This window comes from Amblyomma maculatum, chromosome 8, assembly GCF_055883805.1.
Source record: "Amblyomma maculatum isolate TAMU_Amacu chromosome 8, ASM5588380v1, whole genome shotgun sequence".
Lineage (NCBI taxonomy): Eukaryota > Metazoa > Arthropoda > Arachnida > Ixodida > Ixodidae > Amblyomma > Amblyomma maculatum.
The window spans coordinates 25,341,021-25,365,476 of NC_139351.1; the positions used below are offsets into that span (position 1 = coordinate 25,341,021).

The 24,456-nt window shown below is 44.4% G+C and overlaps 1 protein-coding gene and 1 pseudogene across 1 annotated transcript; both read right to left on the bottom strand.

Moving 5' to 3' along the window:
- Nucleotides 1-310: 310 nt before the first annotated feature.
- Nucleotides 311-2,075, bottom strand: LOC146180750 (uncharacterized). Its single transcript, XM_084575644.1, has 3 exons — nt 2,052-2,075; nt 486-708; nt 311-393 (listed from the first exon to the last, which is right to left on the bottom strand). Exons 1-3 carry the CDS (start codon nt 2,073-2,075, stop codon nt 311-313), a joined length of 330 nt encoding a protein of 109 aa, XP_084431770.1.
- Nucleotides 2,076-2,301: 226 nt separating this feature from the next.
- Nucleotides 2,302-23,373, bottom strand: LOC146180751 (uncharacterized; annotated as a pseudogene).
- Between the last annotated feature and the right edge of the window lie 1,083 nt (nt 23,374-24,456).

Genomic DNA, 24,456 nt, shown 5'->3' on the forward strand with positions numbered 1-24,456 from the left:
AGTTTCATAAGAAAGTTGGCCACCGTGTTTCTGATGCACTCTTAGTGCATGAACTTTTATTTAACTCTTAATGCACGAGTGACTATTGTTCTGGTGCATTATTAATGTATCAATTTTTATTGAACTCTTAATGCGCGAGCGACTATTGTCATCATGATGTATATTTTTGATGTGTTTCTAATGTTCCTAGAGATGCTTGTGCGCACCTATATGGAGAATGTTATAGCCATTGAGACTGGAATTGCCCCAGACTGCTTTGAAATATCTCGGATTTCAGATCTCACATAGCGCTAATGCAAAACTTTGCATTTTATTTAATTTCTTGTGAAAGCATCGACGACAGGCTGTTCTTAAGCTGCACCACTGTGGTGTCAAAACTGCCACAAGTGTAACCTGAAAATAGAGAATTTGCAATTAATTAAATCAATCTCACATAAATGGCATTCGCTGGTCATATGCTCAATTTGCTACAGTGTCGTGCTTACCGATGATAGCATTTACCCGAACAGGGTCCAGAGCTTCTTTGCATGGTGCATCCTTTTTTGAGTTGGTTCCCTTGCCGTAGAGAGATTTTCCTCTGAGTTCATCTTCAGTGAACAGTGCTCGCATCAGGCCCCTAGCAAATTTAGCCTGTGCTCTTTTGCAGTGGGTACGCAGCCGATCTAGAGTAGACTTTTCCACCAAGACACCGTCACCAATGGAAACCGGCTCAGGAATTTACCAAAATACTTCATGTAAACTTTAAAGTAAGTTATTGTAAGCAAATTGTAAACATTTCACTTTAGATAATAAGTGTAACATACAGGCCATCATAAATAACTTACCATGTGGACTTAAGTCTCTTTGCGGGCTGGGAATTCATAGCAGTAAGTGCTAGTATTTCCATTATGTGGTGATAGGATTTCGGGTTTTACTCATTGAGAACATTTCAATGATATATGATTTGCTATAGTGGACTAAAGCTCCATTAGTAACCACATTTAACTGCCTAAGGCTTGTTAAGTGAAACTAGCAATTACTGTAGTGCTCATACTCACTATAAGTTATCCAATGATATACAACTTAATGCTTGAATTTAGCATTAAGTTCAATTATTCATTAAAGCAACTAATTAATAGCAACTAGGACCTGGAATACTTCAGTGAAATTATACTCAAAAAAGTTTCCGAACAATAATGACTTGATGTTGTAGCATAAATTTCAGTTTTAATCAGTTATCGAAATAACAGTAATTAATTAAGGCTTACAATTGGCACTGCGCAGATATATTTCACTTAAGCTATCCAATAATATATGACGTGATGGTGTAGCTTCAAGCCGAGATTTATTCACAATTACCCGATTACCATTTAGTAATTAGGGCCTATGATTACTTTAGTGCAATTATATACTCTGCATAAGCTATCCAATGATATATGACTTAGCAATATACTTTAACCGTGAATACAAACAAATTACTCTATTTTCTTATTAATTTTGTCCTACATGTCCTAAGTAGACATATTCACCTCCTACTTCCAGTGCTTCCCTACCTAACGTAAACTGCTGTTCCTTCCAGAGGCTGTTGAACATTACCTTAGTCTTCTGCATACTGATTTTAAAGCCTACCTTACTACTTTTCCTTGTGGTACAGTGCTACAGTGCTCAAATGGTGAAAATTCATTCACCGTGAGGTTCTCTTCTGCCAGGAAACAGAGGTAACATATGGTGCTGACACGCAACAATATCCTGAACCATGCAGAGTAGACAAAATTAATTTGTTAGCGTGCACTGTGACACAGGCAGCACAAAGATTTTCCAGCATTTTCCGGAATATATTTCAAGCTCATGGTTGAAAAAACTAAGCACTCCTGTGTCCACTCCACACTAAACACACAGCACAACAGAACACAAAGTCAAATGCAAACTGCAACACAGGGTGCCAAATGGTATGCCACAGTAAAGAAAACTTCCCTAACAAGTTTGATTTTGAAAAAAATCTCAACACAGCCAATCCTATTTTGACATTATTTTGAGAGCGTCCACACACTTCCAGAACAATATGAGCAAACCCCAGGGGCAGTGCTGACATGCATACTGAGAATATTGCCTAAATCACAAGGAAAGCTCTAGCTAGGTTTGACCTTAATGATTACTTTGTGTAACAAGTCTCATAAGAAGATCAAATTCTCTCAAAATGTCAAGGGGCATTAGTGAGCATGCGATTAGTTGAAATAGTGGACAGTTGAACTTGTGGATTGATGGTGTATGCTTCCAACAGCTCTTACACCCTCCAGCAGTAATGCTCCAATTGAAAAGGAACTACTTGCGGTCAGGTTTGCAAACAAAAGATTTCATGTAATATGCTGATGGAGCTCCAAATGCTGAGGTATCTGGCTTTAAATACTCCTGCAGAGTTTGCGGGCGAAAACCAACAAACTCACTGATTTGGCTGTCATACAAACATGTGCGACAGTTGGCAAGTATGGTTGCAACCTTATACATTTTAGGAACGTTTTGCAGTAACAACTGATTTTTCTTGTAATCCAAGAATGCAAAAAGACTGACAGTTTTCCCAACCCCCCCCCCCCCCCCCCCCTCAACAGCTTGACGAACAGTGCTCATGGAACTGTTAAACAGCTGTTGTTGTTGGCTGAGTGCAGCATCTGCATATGGCAGCATAAGGAGGGGACGCAGGGAGTAGGCGGCTGGGTCCCCATAGATTGTGAAGATCGAACCTTGGACCAGATCCAACAGCTTTTCATAGAGCTCACTGTCACGCAGGATATCTGCAAAATGCAAAACAGTACTGAATAATCAAAGCGTTTGAACAACAAATGTGGGAAATGTTGAAGCAAAGCGCACAGATTTTATTTTCATTGGCCGAGCTCGAGTCACGAAAAAAAAAACATTCTGCTAGGACATTTATTTGCTGTCACCAACGTGGGTGCCTAATAGAAACAACATTCTGCAGTAGGCTTCTGTTTTGTAGTAATGAGCATGTAGCAATTGCTGCTGTTGCACGTAAGCAAGCAAAAATATAAGGTTTAGTTTGGTCTATCGGGTTGAATGTCCCAAAGCAACTCGGGTTACGAGAGACGTTGTACTGATTTTGCGCTGGTAGGGTCTTGTTGATACAAAAGAGGTCTTTGTAAACCTGGCATGATGCCCTCTGATATATATTCAACAATATACCATCTTTAATATACAATGAACAAATTATTTTTCGTGGCATCTGCAGTCCTGCTTTGTTAATACAGCCCTCGTTAATATAGACTACTTAAATTATGGACAATTTTTCTGGGGACCAAACTTTTTAAATGTATGCCTCGTTAATATGGAAACTCATCTGGACAATGGACAAGAGGAAAATGCACATGTGCTGATTGGGGCCCATGTATTTTAGTGCCGTTACCATGGATAGGTGCGTGAACAAATTCTCTACTGCCCCAACCAGACGTCCAACTTTATGCACTTTAGTGTAGGACACTACAAGGATATAACAAAAAAGTGTAAATGGCTGAGTGATGGCACTCTTGTTTCGTGGTTTCATTGTTCGAAGTGAATGGCTATGATGAAAACTCACTCTGCAGCTTGTGCAGCGTAGAAAGCTGCATTCAGTAGTTTTTATAGTGGTATAGTAGGAGTTCAGCCATTCATGCATGGCAGGCCATCACGTGCACCATACCCACTAGACGCATAAAGTTGCATCACATTATTTCAAGCACAATTGTGACCGGGATAATGTGCGCGTAAGTTAAAATTGTCCAGCTTTAACCTTACTGGCCATCACAACTGTTTTTGTGGCCGATCAAAACGTCCGTGATGACTGTGCAGCGACACATTCCTTTTTTCCTGAATGCTTGAGCATTCAGCATGTGGCAGCTTGAGTGGCATCTCTGCTTACAGTAGTGGCTGGTTCTGAGGTCATCGTGACCATGCCTTCACTTGTTAAGTCTGCCCACACCACAGGCTGTCACAGTCACTCCGTGGCCACCGCCCACCAGCAGTGAGCGTGAGTTTAACAGTGACTGCCTAAATAACCTTGAATTATAAATCCAAGACTCGGCTGGCCTGCACCACTGCACAATGCAACAGAAAGGATGGAGACAAATTCTTAACTTATCACTTTGGAATTGACAAGGTTCATATGGCCGCTGACAAGCGAGATGCGTCATTTTGAACAAATGTACAGCATTCAATAGAACTATCAGAATCTTGACAAACACACACACCCAGAACAGACTAACGTTTCTGAACTTTTGCACTCGATTTGGCCGCTCCACCGAGAGTGCTAGTGCCAGGCTGCACTCGCGTCGGAAGAACTGGCTCGGCACCGGCATGACACTTTTGCGATCTAGTGCAGAAAGTGCAGCAAAATCAAGGAGCCCTGTAAATATAAATCCCCATTTTAGCCAAGCTTTCTCAAAGTGGTATTTTTTTTTTAGCGCAACACATAAAGGGGACAAGACAGGCGCTATGTCTTGTCCCCCTTATGTGTCACGCTAAAAAAATGCCACTTGGAAAACAAGAACTCACTAGCCCTGAAAAAAAAAATGTTGCTGATTTAACCAAGCCGTAAAAATGTACCTGTGTGGCCCAGGGGTAGCGTGTCTACCTCAAGATTCTTGGAAGGCTGAATTCTGATCTCACCCTTCTATCTTGAAGGTGAAACCCGAGATGGCAGTGCCTGCCAGCTGGCCCATGTCGTGTGGTCTTGTGACATCACACAACCCAACGCCCAGTCAGTGCATGGCCATGTTACCTGCCAATACCTGCCAAAATCCTTGCCTGTTTTTTCACTCGCAACGCCAACAACAACGACGCCACATTTTCTGAGGAATGGAGATTTTTAACACTATCATGTTAACGTGCAGACCTGTCATGAAGCATTGCTAGAGTTGTTATTTAGCTGACACTGTCAAGGAAAGTGAATTTTCTATTGTGTTCTCAACGACAGCAACCGCTGCCTTTTGTATATGTTTAAAATTCATATATTCCACCCATTGCAGGGACTTACAGGTCAATGCTGCTAAGAAGCTGAATGTCTTCAGAGACTGCGAGCACAGCCTGTGACAGATTGGTGCCCCAAATATGTACAACACGCCATTTTTTAAGTGCACACTCTTGCATTGGTACATTATAAGCCTGCTAGCAATTTGGTTATTTCACTGTGCACTGGTGTGCGATGAATACCATGGGCTTGTTTGCTTTGCCTAATATAACATTGCATTAAGTTTTATTACTGTTTCAAAATAATTTTTTCTCAGTAATGCGAAATTTTGTTCCAAGCTTTGATATACCTGGCAAGTGAGTATATATAAATTTATGATATCGAAAACTTGGATCCGCTTCACTCACCAGCATCATGCCTGTGCCCAGAGTAACGTCCATCCAGGTTGCACACAATGCTATTTGCACACATAATGGCCTGTTATTTAACGACATGCAGTCGTTTATGTCCATAAAAATAGATTTTCTGATTTTTGGTAGGCCTGCAGATAAGTATGGCAGTGCCATCCACAAACCCCCAACAGTTGGTGAGAGGGCACCTCTCCGATGAACTGCCTGCAATGAAAATAGAATATTCCTTTTTTTGCGTGCGTGTGTGTGTGTGTGTGTGTGTGTGTGTGTGTGTGTGTGTGTGTGTGTGTGTGTGTGTGTGTGTGTGTGTGTGTGTGTGTGTGTGTGTGTGTGTGTGTGTGTGTGTGTGTGTGTGTGTGTGTGTGTGTGTGTGTGTGTGTGCGTGTGTGTGTGTGTGTACCGTGTTTGCCAAAAGTATTCAGGCTGCGTGGTTCGCTCCTTAGCTCTATAGTTCAGCGTTAGGACATCCCAAGTTCTTAGTCACCTGTACGGAGCGAAAGCCACTCTATCTTATCTCTTAAGACCATTTTCTGCCTTTTGAGGTAAATCAAGGGCTCTAAACATGGTTGAGGAGCAAACCCTGCAGCCTGGTTACTTTTGGCAGATGCGGTACATGAGAAACGCTTCCGTGACGTCACTGGTATGCAACATTCCGTAAACATTGATTTCGGACTATCGTGCGAGTTATAAGTCCGTAAAGTAATAATTGATTCCGTTACAATTTGAGACACACAGTGTGCACTGAACCCCTATTTATCAGCAGACACTCTCTGCTATTATGCAGTTGTCTGCGATATCAAAAATCAACCAAAACATTTTTTTTATTGGGCTGCGGAGTGAAACTCGTCTTGCTTGACGTGTACACACCTCAGAAAAACGAGCCAAGTCCGCCGGTTGCAGCCAATCATGCCTCCTCAGATCCAGAAGATGACCGATGGTGGCCTCACTGTGGCCGAATAGGGAGGACACAATGCTCGACATTGTCGAGGAATGTGTCCTCCCTATTCGGTTGTCGAGCAATGCCGGCCGAAGATGGGCTCTAAGTCCCACCACCGATTCGGGTATACCAACCGGCGTAGACCCATGAGCAACACTTCTTTACCAGATACCTTGACGCCTTGGCTACTGAGGATGGTATCGGGTACAAGCAGCGATATCTTCAGTGCGCGAAAATGCTCCTCGTCGAAACGGAACATCAGCCGAAATGACTCTTCGTCCAGGCAATCCACGTCCAGAAATCCGTTGTACCAAGCATAGCGTCGCGGCGCGGGCTCCCGGTACCGAAGAAAAAGGTCCTCTAAATCATTCCAGCTGAGGTGTAGATAGAGCAGCTTGTCGCAAAGTAAATCTGCCTGCGATCGCCTAAACTTGGGAATCGTTGGAAAGCCACAAAAAAGTGTGCTTACAGAAGACGGCGAACGCACAGACTTGCACAGACAAGACAAACGCAAGAAACAAGAAACGGCTAGCGGCGATTCCCATCGTGGATAGTCTCGGCCTATTTCGACTTGGTTTAAAAATTCAAAAGAAAAAATGTATTACTTTGCACATGTATTTGAGCTTTATATGTAACTTCATATGATTTACTTAGTGTTTATTAATGTAATGAAAACAGAGCAGCATGTATATCAAGATATTTTTTTGCAAGTTTTTCTTTTAAGCCATCATGGCGCCGCATGCGCGCAACGTTAAGTGACCGCTATCGCCGCTATTCTAAAAGCAGATGAAGAGGACGCGTTCCCCTAACGCTATACACGTGTGGATAGAGTCCCTCTATTCTCGTTCCCCGTATTCTAAAACTCTCTCTTGTCTCGGCTACATTGAACGGAAACTTCTGCGGGAACCCCTGGCGAACTCTTTGTCACACCGAAAACACAACTTCGGCGACGTTCCTCTGCTGCCTCTCTAGCGTAGCCGTGGGTGACTCCGACGCACGAAAGTGGGGGGAAGCCACAACGGCCCCACCACAGCTGGTGCCAATTTACGGCACCCTGCACGACTGTTTGCAGAACGCCGTACCGCGGCATACAAAAAAGCGATGAAGGGAAACTTTTTTTATGTACTGTTTAAAAAACGATCAATCACCGCAATAGGAGGCACCCACGCTGCCGAACTATGTGTGCGTTTGGCACTGAAGTGTCGCAATGATAACTGAATTATTTCCGTGTGCCACTGCTGCAGCAGAAGCTTTGCCGAAGTTTTGCGCCGTCGATTCTGGCTCGGACGACGCATACACACATGCTCATCGGTGAAATCCAATCCCAACTTTGTAGCGATCTCTTGAAGTGATCTATCTGTGAGCTCACGCTGACACATTCCATACACCACAAGGATGGCCTCTCACCGCCCGTCATGATAGCGGACGTTCCTGGGGACGGCATCATGTAGTACACAAAATCCTTTGCCGGCCTCCGTGCAGAATATGTGCTTGCAATCGCGCTAACAGATCGGCCGCCGCCAGTGAGACCACAGAATACGGTACCGACGCTAGACACACGGCAGATAAACGTGTAGTGTCAAAGAAGGGGCCTTTCTGAAAGCCGCACACTGGATAAATGCGCACCCATTTACCCACAAGAATGGGACAGGAAACGAAAGTGCGTCTCTCGGCGGGTGCAACACCAGCCTACGGCCTCGACAACCGGCTATTCACCTGCATGCGCACGCTCATTTGCTAGACACCCATTTCTCCGCGGCGGACGACAATACGACAAAAAAACTATTTTCCAAATATTTTTACAGGCACCGACAATCAATCATCGCAAAGCGCGTGCTTTGGCTGGCGTCATGTTTCGGTAAAACAAGTTTCGCCGGTGCTGCTCCGCTGCTCCGTCGACTCTTTGAATGGACACTTGACTACTCTCCTCAGTTAGCGACAGCTGCTTGTGCATACCTATAAAAGGGAGCCCTCTGCATTGCGTAGCACTCGTGCGTTTTGGCAGGATGGCGGATGAACTATCGCAGTGCGCGGCTGCTGCAGCCGCAGCATTGCTTCAATATTGCGCCGTCGATTCTAACTCGGACGAGAAATCCCTATCGCAGAAGGCATGGTCCTAATCGACAATAGACTGGTTGCGAAAGGCACCTGAGCAAGGTGCTTTTGAGAATTTAATGCCAGAGTTGGCCCTACAGGATGCAAAAGGAGATCGACGATGGATACGGGTGGATACTGAATCCTTTAAAGTTCTTTCAGCTAGAGTGAGACCGGTGATTGGAAAAAAAAAGACAGGAATTTTCGTCTGACTTTTCTTGATGCAGAACGACTGGCCATTGTCTTGCGCTACATCGCTACAGCTCAGTTCCTGGTATAAAATGAGTAACCTACTGCAGTGGCTGCGGCTAGAAAACTGCCACGAAAGATTATTTCATGTTACCTCGTGCGGCGTAGCATTTACCCGATGTAAACTACCCCCAATGCACACAACCCTGCGTCTATGTGTCCATCTTTTTCATGAGCGACGACAGCCTTTTTCTGAACCATAGTATCGTTTCTTGCTCTTGTTAGCTGTTCTCTGAATAGATCAATTATTTTGTGGCTCTGTAACCCTTTTCTTCAGGAGACAGTCAAGTTGTCATTAAATTGTTTGTGCAAAGAAAACATAACACAGTCCCACTGACTGTAAAGGATGTATGCAAAGCCACATACAATGAACTCAAGCAGGATTATCTGAATGTACAGGTGCAGACAAGAAAACAAGTGAGGGTCAGCGCCGCCTAGCTGAGCCGGCCGAAAGCAGGAAATTGTGGCGCCCATCTGCACACCCTCCGCCTGCGTTACCCTCCCTTTGTTCCGCATGCATTGTCATATGTCCCACCATCACTGTCGCGATAATGAAGATCGTGATCGGACGGTCGCGCTCTTCAAACCGAGCGGGCATTTAAGGGGCGCCGACTGCTTCTTTGATAGCAGAGCACGCGTGGGCGGCGCTAAATTTAGGCTGCTTCATTCAGACAGCAGCAGAGGCATTTACGCCGCAGATGCCAGCGTAGTTTTTGTTTTGAAATTATGTTGCTACCGGGATTCATTTTTATCTCGCTGCCGAAGAAATATGCTCGAACTCGATGTGACGGCGCAGATTCGGTTCGTTTATTACAGTTACTGTGAATGCTTGGACATTAATATGACCAGGGGGCGGAAAGTGCCGGTATACCGAATATTGCCGCAGCTGTCCGCCCAAAGTAAGCTCACTACGGAGTTATTCGACAACTACTAATAGGTATATTAATTATTAACTATGGTAAACTCAGTGACGACCACCAAATTCATGTGGTCAACCGGAAAATTTGGCAAACTGGAGCCTCAAAATTTGACTTGGTCTGAACTTCAAATTTGCTATCCAATCTGATTTGACAATGGCCAGATCAGTGGTTCCCTCGACGTTTAAGGGTGCTACCCGCAAATATGGACGAATGGCCCATATTTGCGGCGGCACCTAACGTATTTCGAGCAGGTGGACATCGAGATACAAATGAGTGGCGGCGCCAACAAATGTTCAAAACACACCGGCCATCTGTAGTCGAAGTGCATCTACCGCTTTCTAAACGAAGCGGCTGACTTAGCGCCGACCCCGCGGACTGTGATGTATCAAGGCAGTGGTCCGCGCATCTAAAATGCCCGCTCGCTTTGAGGAGCCAGACCATGTGATCACCCTTACAAAAACTGGTGTTGAAATTCTGTGAAATTTTTGTGAAGTTGCCTCAATAAGCACTGTTTAAAAGCTGTGGATATTCTGTGGCATTTTTCTTGATGAACATTGAGCATGTGTTGAAAATTGGCCTATGTGTTTCAGTTGAAATACCGTTGTAAATTTTTGTGTTGATTTTCTGTTGATTACACACTGAATACAAACTTAAAATCAACATGTGGTTCATGTTTTGACTTTCAGTTGTGTCATTTCGTGTTGATTTTCTGTTGATTATAAACTGAATACAAACTTAAAATCAACATTTGGTTCATGTGTTGACCTTCAGTTGCGTCTGGGAAATCCATTTCGTGTTGATTTTCTGTTGATTATAAACTGAATACAAACTTAAGAGCAACATGTGGTTCATGTGTTGACTTTCAGTTGTGCACGTGGCAATGCATTTTGTTTTGATTTCCTGTTGATTTTAGACTGAATACAAACTTAAAAGCAACATGTGATTCATCTGTTGACTTTTAGTTGTGCACATTGGCAATCAATCAAGTACGCTTAGTACTTTCTGAAATACCTGCACCTGCGAGTGAAGCAAACAATTTCGGCACTGACCAACCTTTATTCACAAACTTCTGGCGCCACAAATGATGCCAAGCTGTTCTTGACATGGCTGATAGCAGCCGATGTGAACGCTGAAAAAAATAGCAAAAAGAAATGTCTTACTTTCCAAGTGCACAGAAAATGTATGAGACAATGTAAGGATATCAACGCAGGACTTGTAGCGCCATACACGTCCTTTAACCGATGTGAGACCGTCTATACTATGTGGCACTCTGCGCATGCAACGAACTAAATTCTCGGAGACAGAAAGATTGCTAAAATACAGTGCATCTCCATCTGAATGCCAAGTAACACCTTACTGTTGAAAATATCCTGGCCCAAGTGGCGAAACACAACTATAGCATAATGGCTAGGTCAGACTGTTGTGGATTTTACTCAGATGCATTTTGCTAAACAAGCAATGAAACAGTCATGAATGACCAATGTGCATGATTCACACGTCTATAATTCAACACACAGCATACATCGCGAAAAATGTTACTAAAGCATAGACCAGAACACCTTTCTCTTTGCCTCATTAAACATTTTCCTCTGCAGAACGTCAGGAAGATGTATGCACATTTGAACTGTAGTCCTGTTTCTTACAAAGACTAAGATTGTTATTGTGTTATGCAGTGCGAAATTCACCCCCACAAGAGATGAATAAACGGCTGCTCAGAACTCGGCATGTTTTCATTATGTGATGACACAGTCCACAAGAGTCCAATGATCTGCAGCTGTAAACAGATAAAGAGATTGTTAGGACACTGCAGTACTTTGTGCAAAAACCAGGATTTAAGCAGAAACCCACAGTTTTCCATGCTGCGAACTCAAATATCAGACAAAAATCGGCCAGAAAAAGCAGAAATAGCCTTTTTCCAGCAGAAATACGGAGCCTTCGCAATGGGCCTCAACACGGGTTCTGCCGCCGCCTGTGATTGGCCAAAACATCGCACATTTTGAGGACCGGGGAAGCTACTGATGCGGCTCAAATGACCATCGGGCCGCATCAGTAGCTTCGAATGACCATTGGGTTTTTCACCACATGTATCCGTACCAGATGGGCCCATAAATGACGCAGCACTTCCATTGTGGGGAGCACAGGCTTTGCATGAAATCTTGCTGCGGTATAGAGTAAGGCATTTTGAAAAGTAGTGTGTGTAATTATCAGAATCTACATAGCCCTCAAGAAAACCTCGGCGTGCATATTTCTGAGAAAGAAGGGAAGCAAACAATGCAATAGCAGACTACTTCCGTCTCAGGCCTCCCGCCCCGCCAGAAGTCATTGTTGTGAAAAAAGGGTGAAGCAGTACACAGCTTCCACCAGACAAATGAACTGTAAGCAGAGTGCTGTTGCCCAGCTCTGCGATGCACGCGAGGCATTGACGGAGCTTTTGTGCTGGAGACCATGTTAAATGTTTTCTTACAAGAGCCTCATCGGTTTCCTTTCTAATTTCATTTGCATTCCCAAACAAGACAGAACTATGTAAAATGAGGCAGCAACGGGTGCAAAATCACGAGGCAATATATGAACAACTTCAATTATTGCAGCTTGGACGCATTGAAGGAAACGTCGCTCAGTGCGCTCCATACTTAAATGCACCCATACTCAGCTTAGTGGTACACACTTTACCTTCTAATAACACTCCCATAGGTGTCCCACAAACATATCAAGCACGTGCCATGCTGGAAACGATCTCTTAAAGCTCTCACTACCTAGCTGCGACACAACAGTGGGCTCTCCTTAATCATCTGCTCGTTTGCAAAGGATCATCAGCACGTGTGGCTGATGATTTGTCTGATGTTTAGCAAAAAGCGCGTACGGCTAGTTAGTTGTCCGATGTTTAGCGAAGAAGCCGCTAAGCACACCTTTGAGCAAAAAAAAAAAAAAACAAACAAAACACACAGTTACAACCACACGCAGGTGCTGCCTGCCCATCCCACCATGAGATTGCACTCTGAACAGATCGCAATCAACACTAAACGTGATTGTTCACATCGAATGAGACCTGAATATTCAGAAAGTAATGGAACTACAGTCAGTAGTGCATGCCTTGTCTCCCCTTTCTTCCTTCAATAAGCGTGGTTCTAGGAAATGGTGACTATAGCACAACTCTTTTGTGAGGAAATGGAAGGAACTACGTCATGGTTCAGCCATGCCTTTTTGACAAAGCCCTATAGAAATTGCATTAGGAACAAACTGTATGTAGTCACAGTCACGAAAATGCTTCGAGTAGAATGTTTTCTTAGTCACCTTAAATTTATCTCTTCTCAGCAGCATCACATAGCGCAGCAAGCGTTTGACATTGCAAGAAATGATGAAAGACGACCTCGTCGCGGCCACAGCTGCTTGTGCATCCGAACGCATGCAGAGCAGTGTTGCATCAGGCACACAACACTCAGTTGACAAGTTTGGTATGCCCACAAAGCCTGCCAGACAACAGCGAATGTCAAAAGCTCCCTCGGGTGGCTCTGAATGCCTCTGCAAAGTGACATCACAACGGACGGAGGAGCGAGGTTTCCGTCTCTGCTTTTCTCTGTAGCATTCGCGAGAGATTTGAATTGCGCATTTTCAGTCCGCGATTCTGCAGGTGTTTTTTGCGTAATCGAAAAAATAATTTCACAGACATGATCAACAAATAACCTACTTCAAAAATATAGACTGCTAGCACATTTGAAAACCATCGCAGTGTCCCTTCAAGGTTCTGCTGCCACACACTCAGCTATGAACACAGCGGCCTTCACCACAACATTGCCAAGGATGTAGGTCATAATGCCGAAGAGCACTCATTTATGCAAGCTAATTGGCTACTTTGCAAATTAGGTGCATAAGCAGATCTACAAATAGATTTCAACAGTTAGTTGCCAGCATTTCCCCCCTCTTTATTCATGTTTTTACCATATTTGTGTACGAGGCATAATCATGCAGTAACTTACATATGACAGCTTCCAGACGCACCGGGTCCAGGGCCTCTTTACACGGACGGTCTTTCTGTACATTGTTTCGAATACCATATCCTTTGAGTTCATCAGGTGCGAACACCTGGCGCAAAAGTGTCTTGGCAAATTTGCCAGCACTGGTGTGTCCAGAGCTGCGCTCCAGGCGCTCCAGGAGTGTTTTATCCACAACAACTCCGTTTCCAATGTCTACCTGCAAGCACAGTAATTCACAAAAAAGCTGCCATCAGTACAGGAAACAGTGACGGTTATCTACCCTGCATATCTTACGAGTGCCTATGGCAAATGACACAAAGCTGAACACAGGTTAAAAAAAAAACTTGCTTTCTGTCGCTGACACAGATGGCAACACAAGCCTTGTGGCTCATCTGACTAGGTACAGTCCAAATATTTTGAAGCATAAAGGAACTCTGGTCCTCTCCCTCCCCAGCTTGCGACTTCCACAAAGGCTGCAAAAGTATTACTAAGTTACTAAATAGCTTACAGTCTAACCTCTTGTCGGCAAGTTTTAGAGCAGGGGCTCTCAAACTATTAACCTTCTTGTCTCAAGGAACACTAACAGCCATTAATATGTGCCAAGGACCTCCCCTCCCTGCTGCTTCCAATGTCACAATCAGGTATAAAGTTGGGCTAGTTGGTGTCTATGCACGATTATCACAATCAGGTGATGTTGCTTGTGCATCAACACCTAATGATATAATTTTGTGACTTCTTTTCGTTTTCTTAAGTTTGGAAACCTGCTTTTTATTATATGCCTGGCTCTCACTTAAACTACACGTGCACACATTTCTGTCTCACCTTGACTAAATTAACTCTGCTATGGGGTTTGTGCCTTCAAATGTCTTCAGTCCCCATGTGCACACCAGGGAACCTACCCAAACAAGTGGCTCTTGATGAGCCATATGACCCTCTGCACCTTTGCGTCACCATTCCAGATATATGTATGGTAACTGAGCGACTTGCAGAATGGGTATTGGTGTAAGACGAGATAGCAAGAGTACACCCAACTTAATACATTAGCTGAACTCATCAACCAGTGTAAGACAAGCAGAGCACGAAAAATGTCGCTTCAGCTCCATCGCTTACACACTCTTCCTCCTTGGTCGTAGTACTGTCAACTTACAGACGCTCCACAGCCGCGAATTTGCCTCCAGGGTGCGTAATATACACCGATGCATCACTCACAGCGTAGTGCCTCCCATCCCCATCCTAACTCTCGCGCAACGTATAGCATGGATACATGCACCCTCCTTGCATTGGAGCGAGCTTCAGGCGATACACAACACAATTAGTTCCCTCCCACTCAAACCCACATTTGATGCTGTTCATATTTACACTGACTTCCTAGCCACCCATAAGCAGTTCAAGGCTGTTCAGCGCACATTCAAAATTACACAATCGGTTCACCAGCTCTGCAAAAATACCCCTGTCCTGTGTGTATACACTGGAATCGTGGCCATGCTCACGATCTACATAATATCCATGTGGATAACATGACACACCTTGGCACATCAGACATCCCGCCACCTTCCCCTCTTCCCCCAGATCCACTCATGTCCCATGTTTCCGAGAAAGAACCTTTGCACCAGCAAACACGCGCTCTAATTACCCCGTATTCATACCCTCTACCCCGTAATCTCACTCTAGAGGAGGCGGTATCTGTGCACCGGATTCGAGCAGGAGCGGCTCTGACATCTTTTGTGCGTCATCGGTACCGTGACGAATGCTTTCAAGTGACCGAAAAGTGCCCGCATTGTGGTGCTTCACCAGAACTGTGCAATGTAAAGCATCTATTGTGGACCTGCCCAGCTACGGCATCCGTTAGACAGTGTTACCTACGGAAGGTAGGCCTGCGGTGGGACCTTGACTATGACTACAGGAAGTAGATGCTAAACAGCCAGTTTATCGGCAACTTAAGCGATTTAAGGAAGACCTGTCTACACTCTTTCTTCTACCTTCCTCCTACTCCCTACTCCCTTTTCACTATGCCTAATGGAAAACTTTTCGATATATATATATATAAAAAAAGACTGAGCGACTTAGTATGCTGCACAGTTTGCCTGGCCACCGCTGCTGCTGGCATACAGCATCTTGGGGTGATGCCAAGGTCTGTGCTGAGGATGATGCCTATGCTGACAGCATGAAGCTAAGGAATGCGCTAGTGTAAGATTTAATTCTCTGAAATGGGTTTCAACACACCATGCGCTGTGTCTGGTGTGCCAGCATAGCAACAAATCGGACAGGGGCACTGGGGAGGAGGTGAAGTTTAGCGGGAGGTCGCAGAAACTCAAGAAAGCAGCCTGTGGAACCAGGTTTTAAAACCTATTCTTTAGAGAAAAGCTGTACACATGGCTATTCAAGATTAGCACATCTACAAGAAATTTTTATGTATTTCTCACATAGCTGGTATCACCCAGAGTATATGACGGTGAGCAGCCTTGTTTACAGCGTGCCGACGGTGCTCTGTGGAGGTCAGTGCCACCCAACATGAGGCCCTGTGTTTGAGTTATGCGCCCCATGTGCATGCGTAGCCAAATAAAGCAGTGCCTGCTCGTGGGTTCTCGGCGCCTCATTTCCATTCAGTGCTTGCCCTTCATGCCGCCAGGTACATGCTTAACGATTGTAACAGTGGCCTGAAAGCCAGCGTTTTGCGCAAATCCCGAAGCAGCTAGGCAAGCAAGTGCAACTGGTATTGGATGATCACTAGCTTAAAAAGCAAATGCAAGTGATAGCGGATGATCGAGAGATTTAAGAACATCCACCAGGCTAAGAGTGCGAAAAATGGGTCTAATTGGTTATTTGGTTCTGTTTTCGTCTTGTTCCATGTAAGGTTTCCGCCATACACTCCGTTGTAGGCAATTTGATGGCGTGTCCTTACTCTGAGTTATCTAGAAGGGACAGCGAATTTGGCATCTGTAGAGATGACTTCCTCCACGCAAAAGCACAGGAGCGGCGAGTGGTACTTATGCAGGAACGCACGTTAATCTACTGTCACTCGTGCTTGCTTGGTTGCCTGGCCTCCTCGTTGCACTCAAGAAACACAGCAGCATGGTGACGCCCTAGCAGCTCGAACGGTACTTGCAAAAAATGGAGGCTGGACAAGGAAGCGATGAGCAGGCATCCCTCTGGTCTGCCACACATTACCACAGGATGCATAACTGAAACTGAGCGCCTAACGTTACATGTCACTGACTTGCTCCACACAGTACTTTCAGTGCACTATAGGCAAGCCTGCTCACCACTGCACAGGCGCAGGAAAGTAAACTTGTACTGAACAAAAAGTCACCAGGTACAAATAACCCCTAGCTGAAAGATTAGAGGTAACTAAGGAGGCTATCGAAGAAGGGTAACACTGATGGACAAAATGAGTCTGCAAATAATGAACAATCTCAAGATACTGAAAGTAGAAATTCTGAAGAGCAAATGGACTTCGGAAAAATATGCAATGCATAGAACATATTATCAACTAATTGATAAAGCCAGTATAAGAAGAACAAGAAGGAATACACTCTGCACTCAAAAAAAAAAAAAACGCTAGTATGAAAGACTAAGCTTTCCTGAACAATTTCCTGTTAATAGATGTGAATGCATTTGTGCAATAAAGTGATCAACACAGTGCCTTTAGAATTTTTGGTTACAAGAGACCTTGCTTAAAAGAGATCTTTTTCGTGTCCCTTGATTGCTCTTGTAAAGAGGTTTTACTGGATTATGAGGGATAGCATAGCAGAGTGCTGGGAATAGCTTAAGTAACTATCGGTCCTTGAATATTCACTGACATCACACAGTACAAGAACATCTTGCATCTCAGTTCCACTGAAACACAGCCATGCAGCCAGGAGTGGCCAAGTCAAATCGAGGTTACATACTTTTGCAGCTGGTACAACCTGGGGCTCTTCATTGGTCTTATGGCATTCTGCTAAGGCCTTCTTAAGCTTCTTGACCATACGGCCTGGCTCTGCAAGACATGAAGGAAACATGAGTGACGGTCTACGCCAGGCGTTTATATAAATCAAAATAACGGAAGAGCTTGAACAGAAAAGATGGTACGATACACATCCTTTTTCTCACTCATTAAATGCATAAGTTAATGTTTTTTTCAGCAACTTGATGCTGACTGACAGCTAGCGCCAGCATGGTAAAACAATTAAATTGATGTCAAGTCTTCTGATTCTGGCATGTCAGCTGACTGTCCATCTAGGGTGACAAGCCATAAGGAATAAATAGCCAGTGTCATGTGTAAAGTGCATGCAATAAAGATTGCAATTATGTGTAAGGTTGTCACGGCAGGGTTGTCAAGGCAGCTGACATTCGTTTTAAGTTTATGCAGATTAAGTGGCCAATGCCTCTTTTGATTTTCATAAATAAAGCATAGCATGTGGAGACGAGGTCTTTTAGTTGATTTCGGACTTCAGGTATAACTTCTACAATTAGACTATATGCAGATGATTGCATATTGTATAGAAAATAGGGAAGATACAAACGATCTACAAACAGACCTCAACCGGATCATAGCATGGTGCTGTAAATGGAATATGACTCTAAATCCTAAAAAATGCTGCCATATTCGTTTTAGCCGAAAAAAGGTACATGTTGAGTAGTTACTTTTTAAATAGTCATCAAAAGCCACATATCAAGATATTAAGTACCTAGGCGTTTATTTTTCTCATAATTTAACCTGGAACAAGCATGTTGATTACATAGCAATGAAGGCTGGTCGTGTACTCAACTTCATTAAAAGAAATTTTCGTAACGTTCCAAATGACATGAAAGAAGTTCTATATATCTCAAACGGGCGCTCAATTTTAGAACATGCAACGGTAGTGTGGGATCCAGCTACTAAAGTCCTTATCAAGAAACTTGAAGCGATACTGTATCATGCAGCACGTTTCATTTTAAACATTTATGATCTTCACAGCAGTGCCGGTGCGTTAAAGAAGCCTTTAGGATCGGATTCCCTTCAGCTCCGTCGCACCTTCTTCAGATTAGTCTTCTTAAACGACATCATGAACAAAAAAATTTGCATTGACCATGATGCTTACCTTGCACCCCTAACATACATTTCCCATAGACGAGACCCTATCCGTAAAACATGCGAAATTGCCTGTCGGACATCTGTATTTAAATCAGCTTTTTTCCCACATACAATAAGTGAATGAAACAGCCTCCCAAATGCAATAGTTTCATTAAATGACAACAAGTTTCCAGCTACTCTTAAAACACATTTACGGCGACTAACTGATGCATCAGTGTGCCATGCACCATAAGCTATTGACTGCTCTTCTTTTCAACAGGGAGCTTTCGCATGCTACTTTTCCGCTATATATGTACTTTAACTTTTTTATGACTTGCACAACTTTTCCCAAGTGTGTTTTACTGTTCTGAGCTGAATTGTTACTGGGTCTCTCTTCTTTTTTTAATGTGAATGTACTGCACATCTATTTCCAGTGCTTTTGCCTCTCCCTTTGAATACCCTCGTACTCTAATTCCCAGTGAGGCGATTTGTACGCACTCAAATAAATAAATAAAAAATAAGTCTGCTCTTAAATCTGAATTATGAAACTGGCCCATGCTTTCAGAACAAAGCCTGAAATTTTTAGACCAGCGGGCCACATTAGCGCTCTACTGGCTGCATGCAGCCCATGTGCAAGAGGATTAACCTCGGCTTATTAAGAATAAAGTCAATCTTGCGACAAATACTTGATGCCATTGGCTGAATGTCCTTTCCTTCAAAAGCAATTTTACCTGACTCGAGTTGTGTCAGACTATAGATAGGTCTTGTGGCCAGTTCGATGCTGTCTCCACAATATGTGCACAATACTTTTCATGGACCCTCTCCATTTCTTGTTTACTGCGTGTAACAGGAACACTTTGTCTACTGTTAGCTGTTTCCCTGTAACCAACTCATCATGTACTCAAAAAACTACTACATGCACAGGATCGCTCCGCATGAAAGGGAGTGAGCAGTTCACAAATAAAACAAAATCACTCATTATTTCTCTATTAAAGTATAAAAGAACCAAGAAAAATTCTAACTAGCAAACCAGGATAAGTCTGCTTATCACACTCAATTACCCTGCAATATATTGTTGAATGCTCAAACTTTGTCCCTTTCATACTGAGTGATGCTGTACAATGTATGCTGCATACTAAATGACCACATACACCATACTGAAGGTACAGGTATCATTTTCTGGCTTACCGGCAGCTTTTTCAGCTTCCTCAAGCCGTTTTTGTAGTTCGTCTCTTTCGGCTGTAACTCTCTGCCGTTCAGCTTCATGCTCTTTGAGCCTGCCTTCGCAGCCACATGTGTTGTTCTGAAATTAACAAATGAGAAAGTTTAATAATGTAGGAACTGCAGGGACAGCAAAAGCAGATAGGTGAAAGTACCGTTTATATGAGCAGAGGAGAGAGGTGTTGGGTAGCAGCCTTTCAGAGCTCAGTGTTGCAGGCTACAACGCACACTCAGTACTCGTGTATAAAACACGGTGCTTGTGTCTTACATTTACCATGCTTTGTCCCCATTTGCACTGTGTTTTTACCTTCAAAATATTACCTTATGAGATCTCCAAGCCAAGAAAGGGGGGCAACCAATCTGAGTCAACTTGCACTGCCTTGCACGCTCAACTTCACTATTAATGCCCGATATATATATATACACACACAGTCGACAACTGATTTTTCAGACACCCAATTTTTCGGACATGCTTGATTATTTGGGTCTTTTTCCCGGCCCGAGGACATACCTTATAAAGTCAATGTACTGTGCGGCTCAAAATTTCGGACGCTCTAGGCAGGGCTATTCGATTTTTTAGACATTCCAAGCATCAGCCGCGCCAACTGCCACACATTTTGAGCGGTGTGGCCGACATTTTGTTTGTTTCCCTTTTCCTCCGATAGCCTCAAAACTGATGCTTGCCTTGTGTGCCGCTCCTCAGCTAAACTGACGCTGGATTGAGGCTACATTATTTGCCTAGCAGCTTCAGCTTCCAGTACGTCGCTGCTCGCTGCAGGAGTGCTTTTTTTTTTTCTTTTAGCTTGATCGCTTCGACTGCCTGTTCCTCTGTGCGTGGAAGTCGGTGCCACCCACAACGCTGCGCAATTGCTTCCGTCATGCAGGATTTGTGCTGAATGACAAGTTGGCTGCCTTGGACGAGGAGAGCATCTGTCAGGCAGTGAGCAGCTAATTGACGGCCTTCGTACTGTCAAAATTCCATTGAGCGCCTCGTTTTCAGAGTTCACAGACGTGTACCAAGAGTTGAAACTGTGCGCTGGACTCACAGATGCAGAAATTATTCGCGAAGTACTTGCTAATTTTGAGAGCGACGACGACGACGACTCACCTGCAGCAGCACAGCCGATGCAAGCTGAGCTGATGTAAGCAGTCTCAACTCTTTCGTCGGCTTACGGTGACACTACGACTCTCGCTGAAATTCAGGCGGACCTGTTAGCACAGAAGCGCAGCGTGGTGCAGAAAAGCATTCATCACTTTTTCCGGCCTCAAAGTCAATAATAGGCAATAAATTGAGCTTTCGAGACCAGCCAACGTGGATATAAGGCCCTGCTTAACAAAGCCATATGAACGTGCCTGCAGTAGCATGCCCGACTCAATCTGCAAGGTTCCTGAAGAGCTCGATTCCGCTTGAGTTGGCAGCTCCTGCCAAATCCTTCATGTCACAAAACCCTATGACCAATCAGTGCTCAGCCATGTCTGCTGCAGCTACCACCTGCCATGCCCATTGCTTTTTGCTCACAGCACCTATGCCAGATTTCCTGGAGAATGGGACACTACCACGTTAAAATGGTGGAATGTCGTGTTGGTTAACAGACTCCCAGAGACTCATTCCTACAATATGCAACAAAGGTCCACAGAGCATCATGTACTGGGGCTCCAGCTTACACAGTGAGAAGTGCACCACCAGAAAGGTGTGCCCGCTTGTTCAACTTCCACTCAGATTGTAATGCGATAGCGAATTCCCTAATCTCAAAAAACAAATCCAGCACTTATCGGGCATGGCTCTGTGGTTGCAGGTGGCTGGCATGTCTGGGTACTGATAAATCGCAGGCTCATCTGATATGTGCCCCCGACATGACTGATTTGGCAGGAGCTGTCAATTCGAGCCTTTCCTTTCACAATGGTGGGTGAGATCAGAACCAGCCTTCCAGGACTCTTGAATTCTGAATCAGACATGTTACCCTTAGGCCATGCGGGCACATTTGTATGCCTTGGTTAAACAGGGCTTCATTTCTATGTAGGATGGCCTTTCAAATATAACTGCTAAAGGGTATGAAGGAAAGAAGCCAACAGTCGGCGAGGCCAAGGGAAGCATTGGGGATTGTAATTTGTCTTTTTTTAAATTTTTACTTCTATAATCGCATAAATTAGTAATGTAGTCTGTTCAGGGGAAAGATAATTAAACGCAAAGTAGAAGAAAAAACATGCCGATGGTGGGAACCGAACCCACGACCTCCGAATATCGCGTCCGGTGCTCTTCCAACTGAACTACGTCGGCCGCTGTCCCCCCTGCTACTTTCTTGGGTATTAATGTTGTCTGTATACGAACCTTGAGAGTGTTCACCAGCGCCACCCTCAACCATCGCGGCTGACGTGGAACGCCCTGTGTTACCACCAGCGCCACATCGCAGAAACTGCTGTCATTTATGAGGTTCAAGGAGGCAGAATTCAAGCCTTTTAGCAAAAGTGTCCTTTATTTTTCTTAGCTTAAAGCTAGTCCTGTGCCTTTTACTGGATGTGAGCCCCATGTAGGTCGATCCCTAGCTTGAACAGTGGGATTTAGAAACCAACAGAAACCAACAGTAAGCAAATATGGAACTACAGAACTGGAAATGCCACACAGCCCCATCGCATTCTCATAGGCTCGTCATAACTATGCAGAAAAAAAAACACCGCAACCCCAGAGCATTCAGTATAAAAATATTAAAAGCAACTGGAATATTGCCTCCAGTGGAATCAAAACCGTTGGTATGATTACTGACTGACTACGTCCTTGAATATGCCCACAATGTCCGAAACTGCCCGTGCGAGACGGCGCATTGGCGGCCTGCATATTAATTTGAACATGGATACCTTACCGAATTACTGACATAACACAGAAAATGGCCGTTTTTGCAAGTCGCCTCCACAGTAATGCAGCCATCGCGGTCAAAACTCAATTTCGCGACCTTAGGGGACAGGACGAACGACACAAAGAAGCTGTCACGACCAAGGCCGCGGTGTAAGCCAATGCGCCCGTGCTGCAATTAACTCTCAAGCACAAGGCAATATCACTGGCCAAAGCCACATAATTCACTCTCAATTCTGGTCATACCACTCCGTGCTGCAAATGTTCAAGCCAGCCACCATTCATGCGAATGAAAAAAAATAAATAAATACGACGCTCACTCAAGCAGACAACGATTATGACCACAGGGCTTAAAAAAAGATATACTTACGGTCGCCGTTGCTCCCTCGGAGCTGCCGCCATTATTCTCCAGCAAATATGCGGTTGCTATTCTGTCCCTTTTCTTCGCCACGACACGAAGTTTACCTATCAGAGACAATACGTAAGCGCTACAACGTCCACAAAGGGCCAAAAATGCACATGCATGAACACAAGGAAAAACACTTACCAAGTTCAAGAAGCTCTGCTGGAGCTGCCGGCTCGCCATCCTTCCATCGCACGTTCAGTATGGAGCCTTGAACCTCCTTTATATAGCTCTCTTCGGTGAGGAGACGGAGGCCAACCGCAGGGTCACTAATCGCGGTAACTGGATAAACATCCCATTTGGCTTCCGCCACCCATTTGACTAATATGTGCGGAATATCGGAAGCTGACATCCTTGCACGTGCTTTCGGTGCGTGTTTCAGACAAATCCCACGTGAGCTCTCAACGTCTCAGGGCCACACGCGCACCGCACACAACTCACAGTATGATCGCCAGTAGTGCCACTCATAACACAGCCAAATCACATGCGAACGATGCGACAGCGCTAAAGTCGCATGCGCTTAAACGCGTTGACCAGTTAAACGAGTGCACATGCAAATAAATTGATAAAAACTTTTTGCTCATATCTCGTGGATAAAAAACAATGTATTTATTTTTTTCTCCGCAGCTTGGTTACCAACAGCAATTTAGGAAAAAATAAAGGCATCCACACGCATATATTACTAGTGGCGCTGCGATCGAAAACGATTAAAAGTGGGTTTGTGGGCTTGTTGCTGCACATTTACCGAACTAGTCTCTCTTTAGCCTAGATATTTTGCCATTCTCTAGTCCTTGCATCGTGTGTACAACGCCGAATCTTTTTTTTTCTTGTGAGTTGCGGGAAGGCTTTGCAGTGTGCTGTGTTGTAACTTCTTCGGCGTACTTTGTTTCAAATCTCTAGTCGAGGTGAAGAAGCATCGGTTCTACACGTTCTGCGTGATACGGTCTGCTTAGGTCGCCGATCGAGGTCATGCCTCGAAAGAGGCAGTACAGCAGATATTTATGGGACTCGTGCACCGAAGTTCCACCTTGTTCAAAGTACAGATTTAAGAAGCGGGAATTACTTGGCGCGCCACCAGCCTCTCAAGCTGATAGTGACTCAAATGAATCGGGTGATGAAAGGAGCGCTTGTGCAAGCGATGGAAAACAAAAAGCCGGCATTACAGATCCTTGATCCAGTCCATTTGCTGAGAAGACTGCGGATAGCCACTCACATCCTTGCGAGTCTCTGGAAGATGATTCGTCAGATGATGTCTCATCGGATGATGTAGACGGCAGTTCAACATCTGATGAGAGCGACCTTGATCCGTGTGAACCCGAGAGTCGCGAGGCCTCGTCTGACGAACGGACTGGTGAACTAGTAAGCTTGCTTTTTTATACTGAATAGGTTCCACAGCATGAAAAAGAGGGGTAGCATATAAAATACCAGCTGTCAG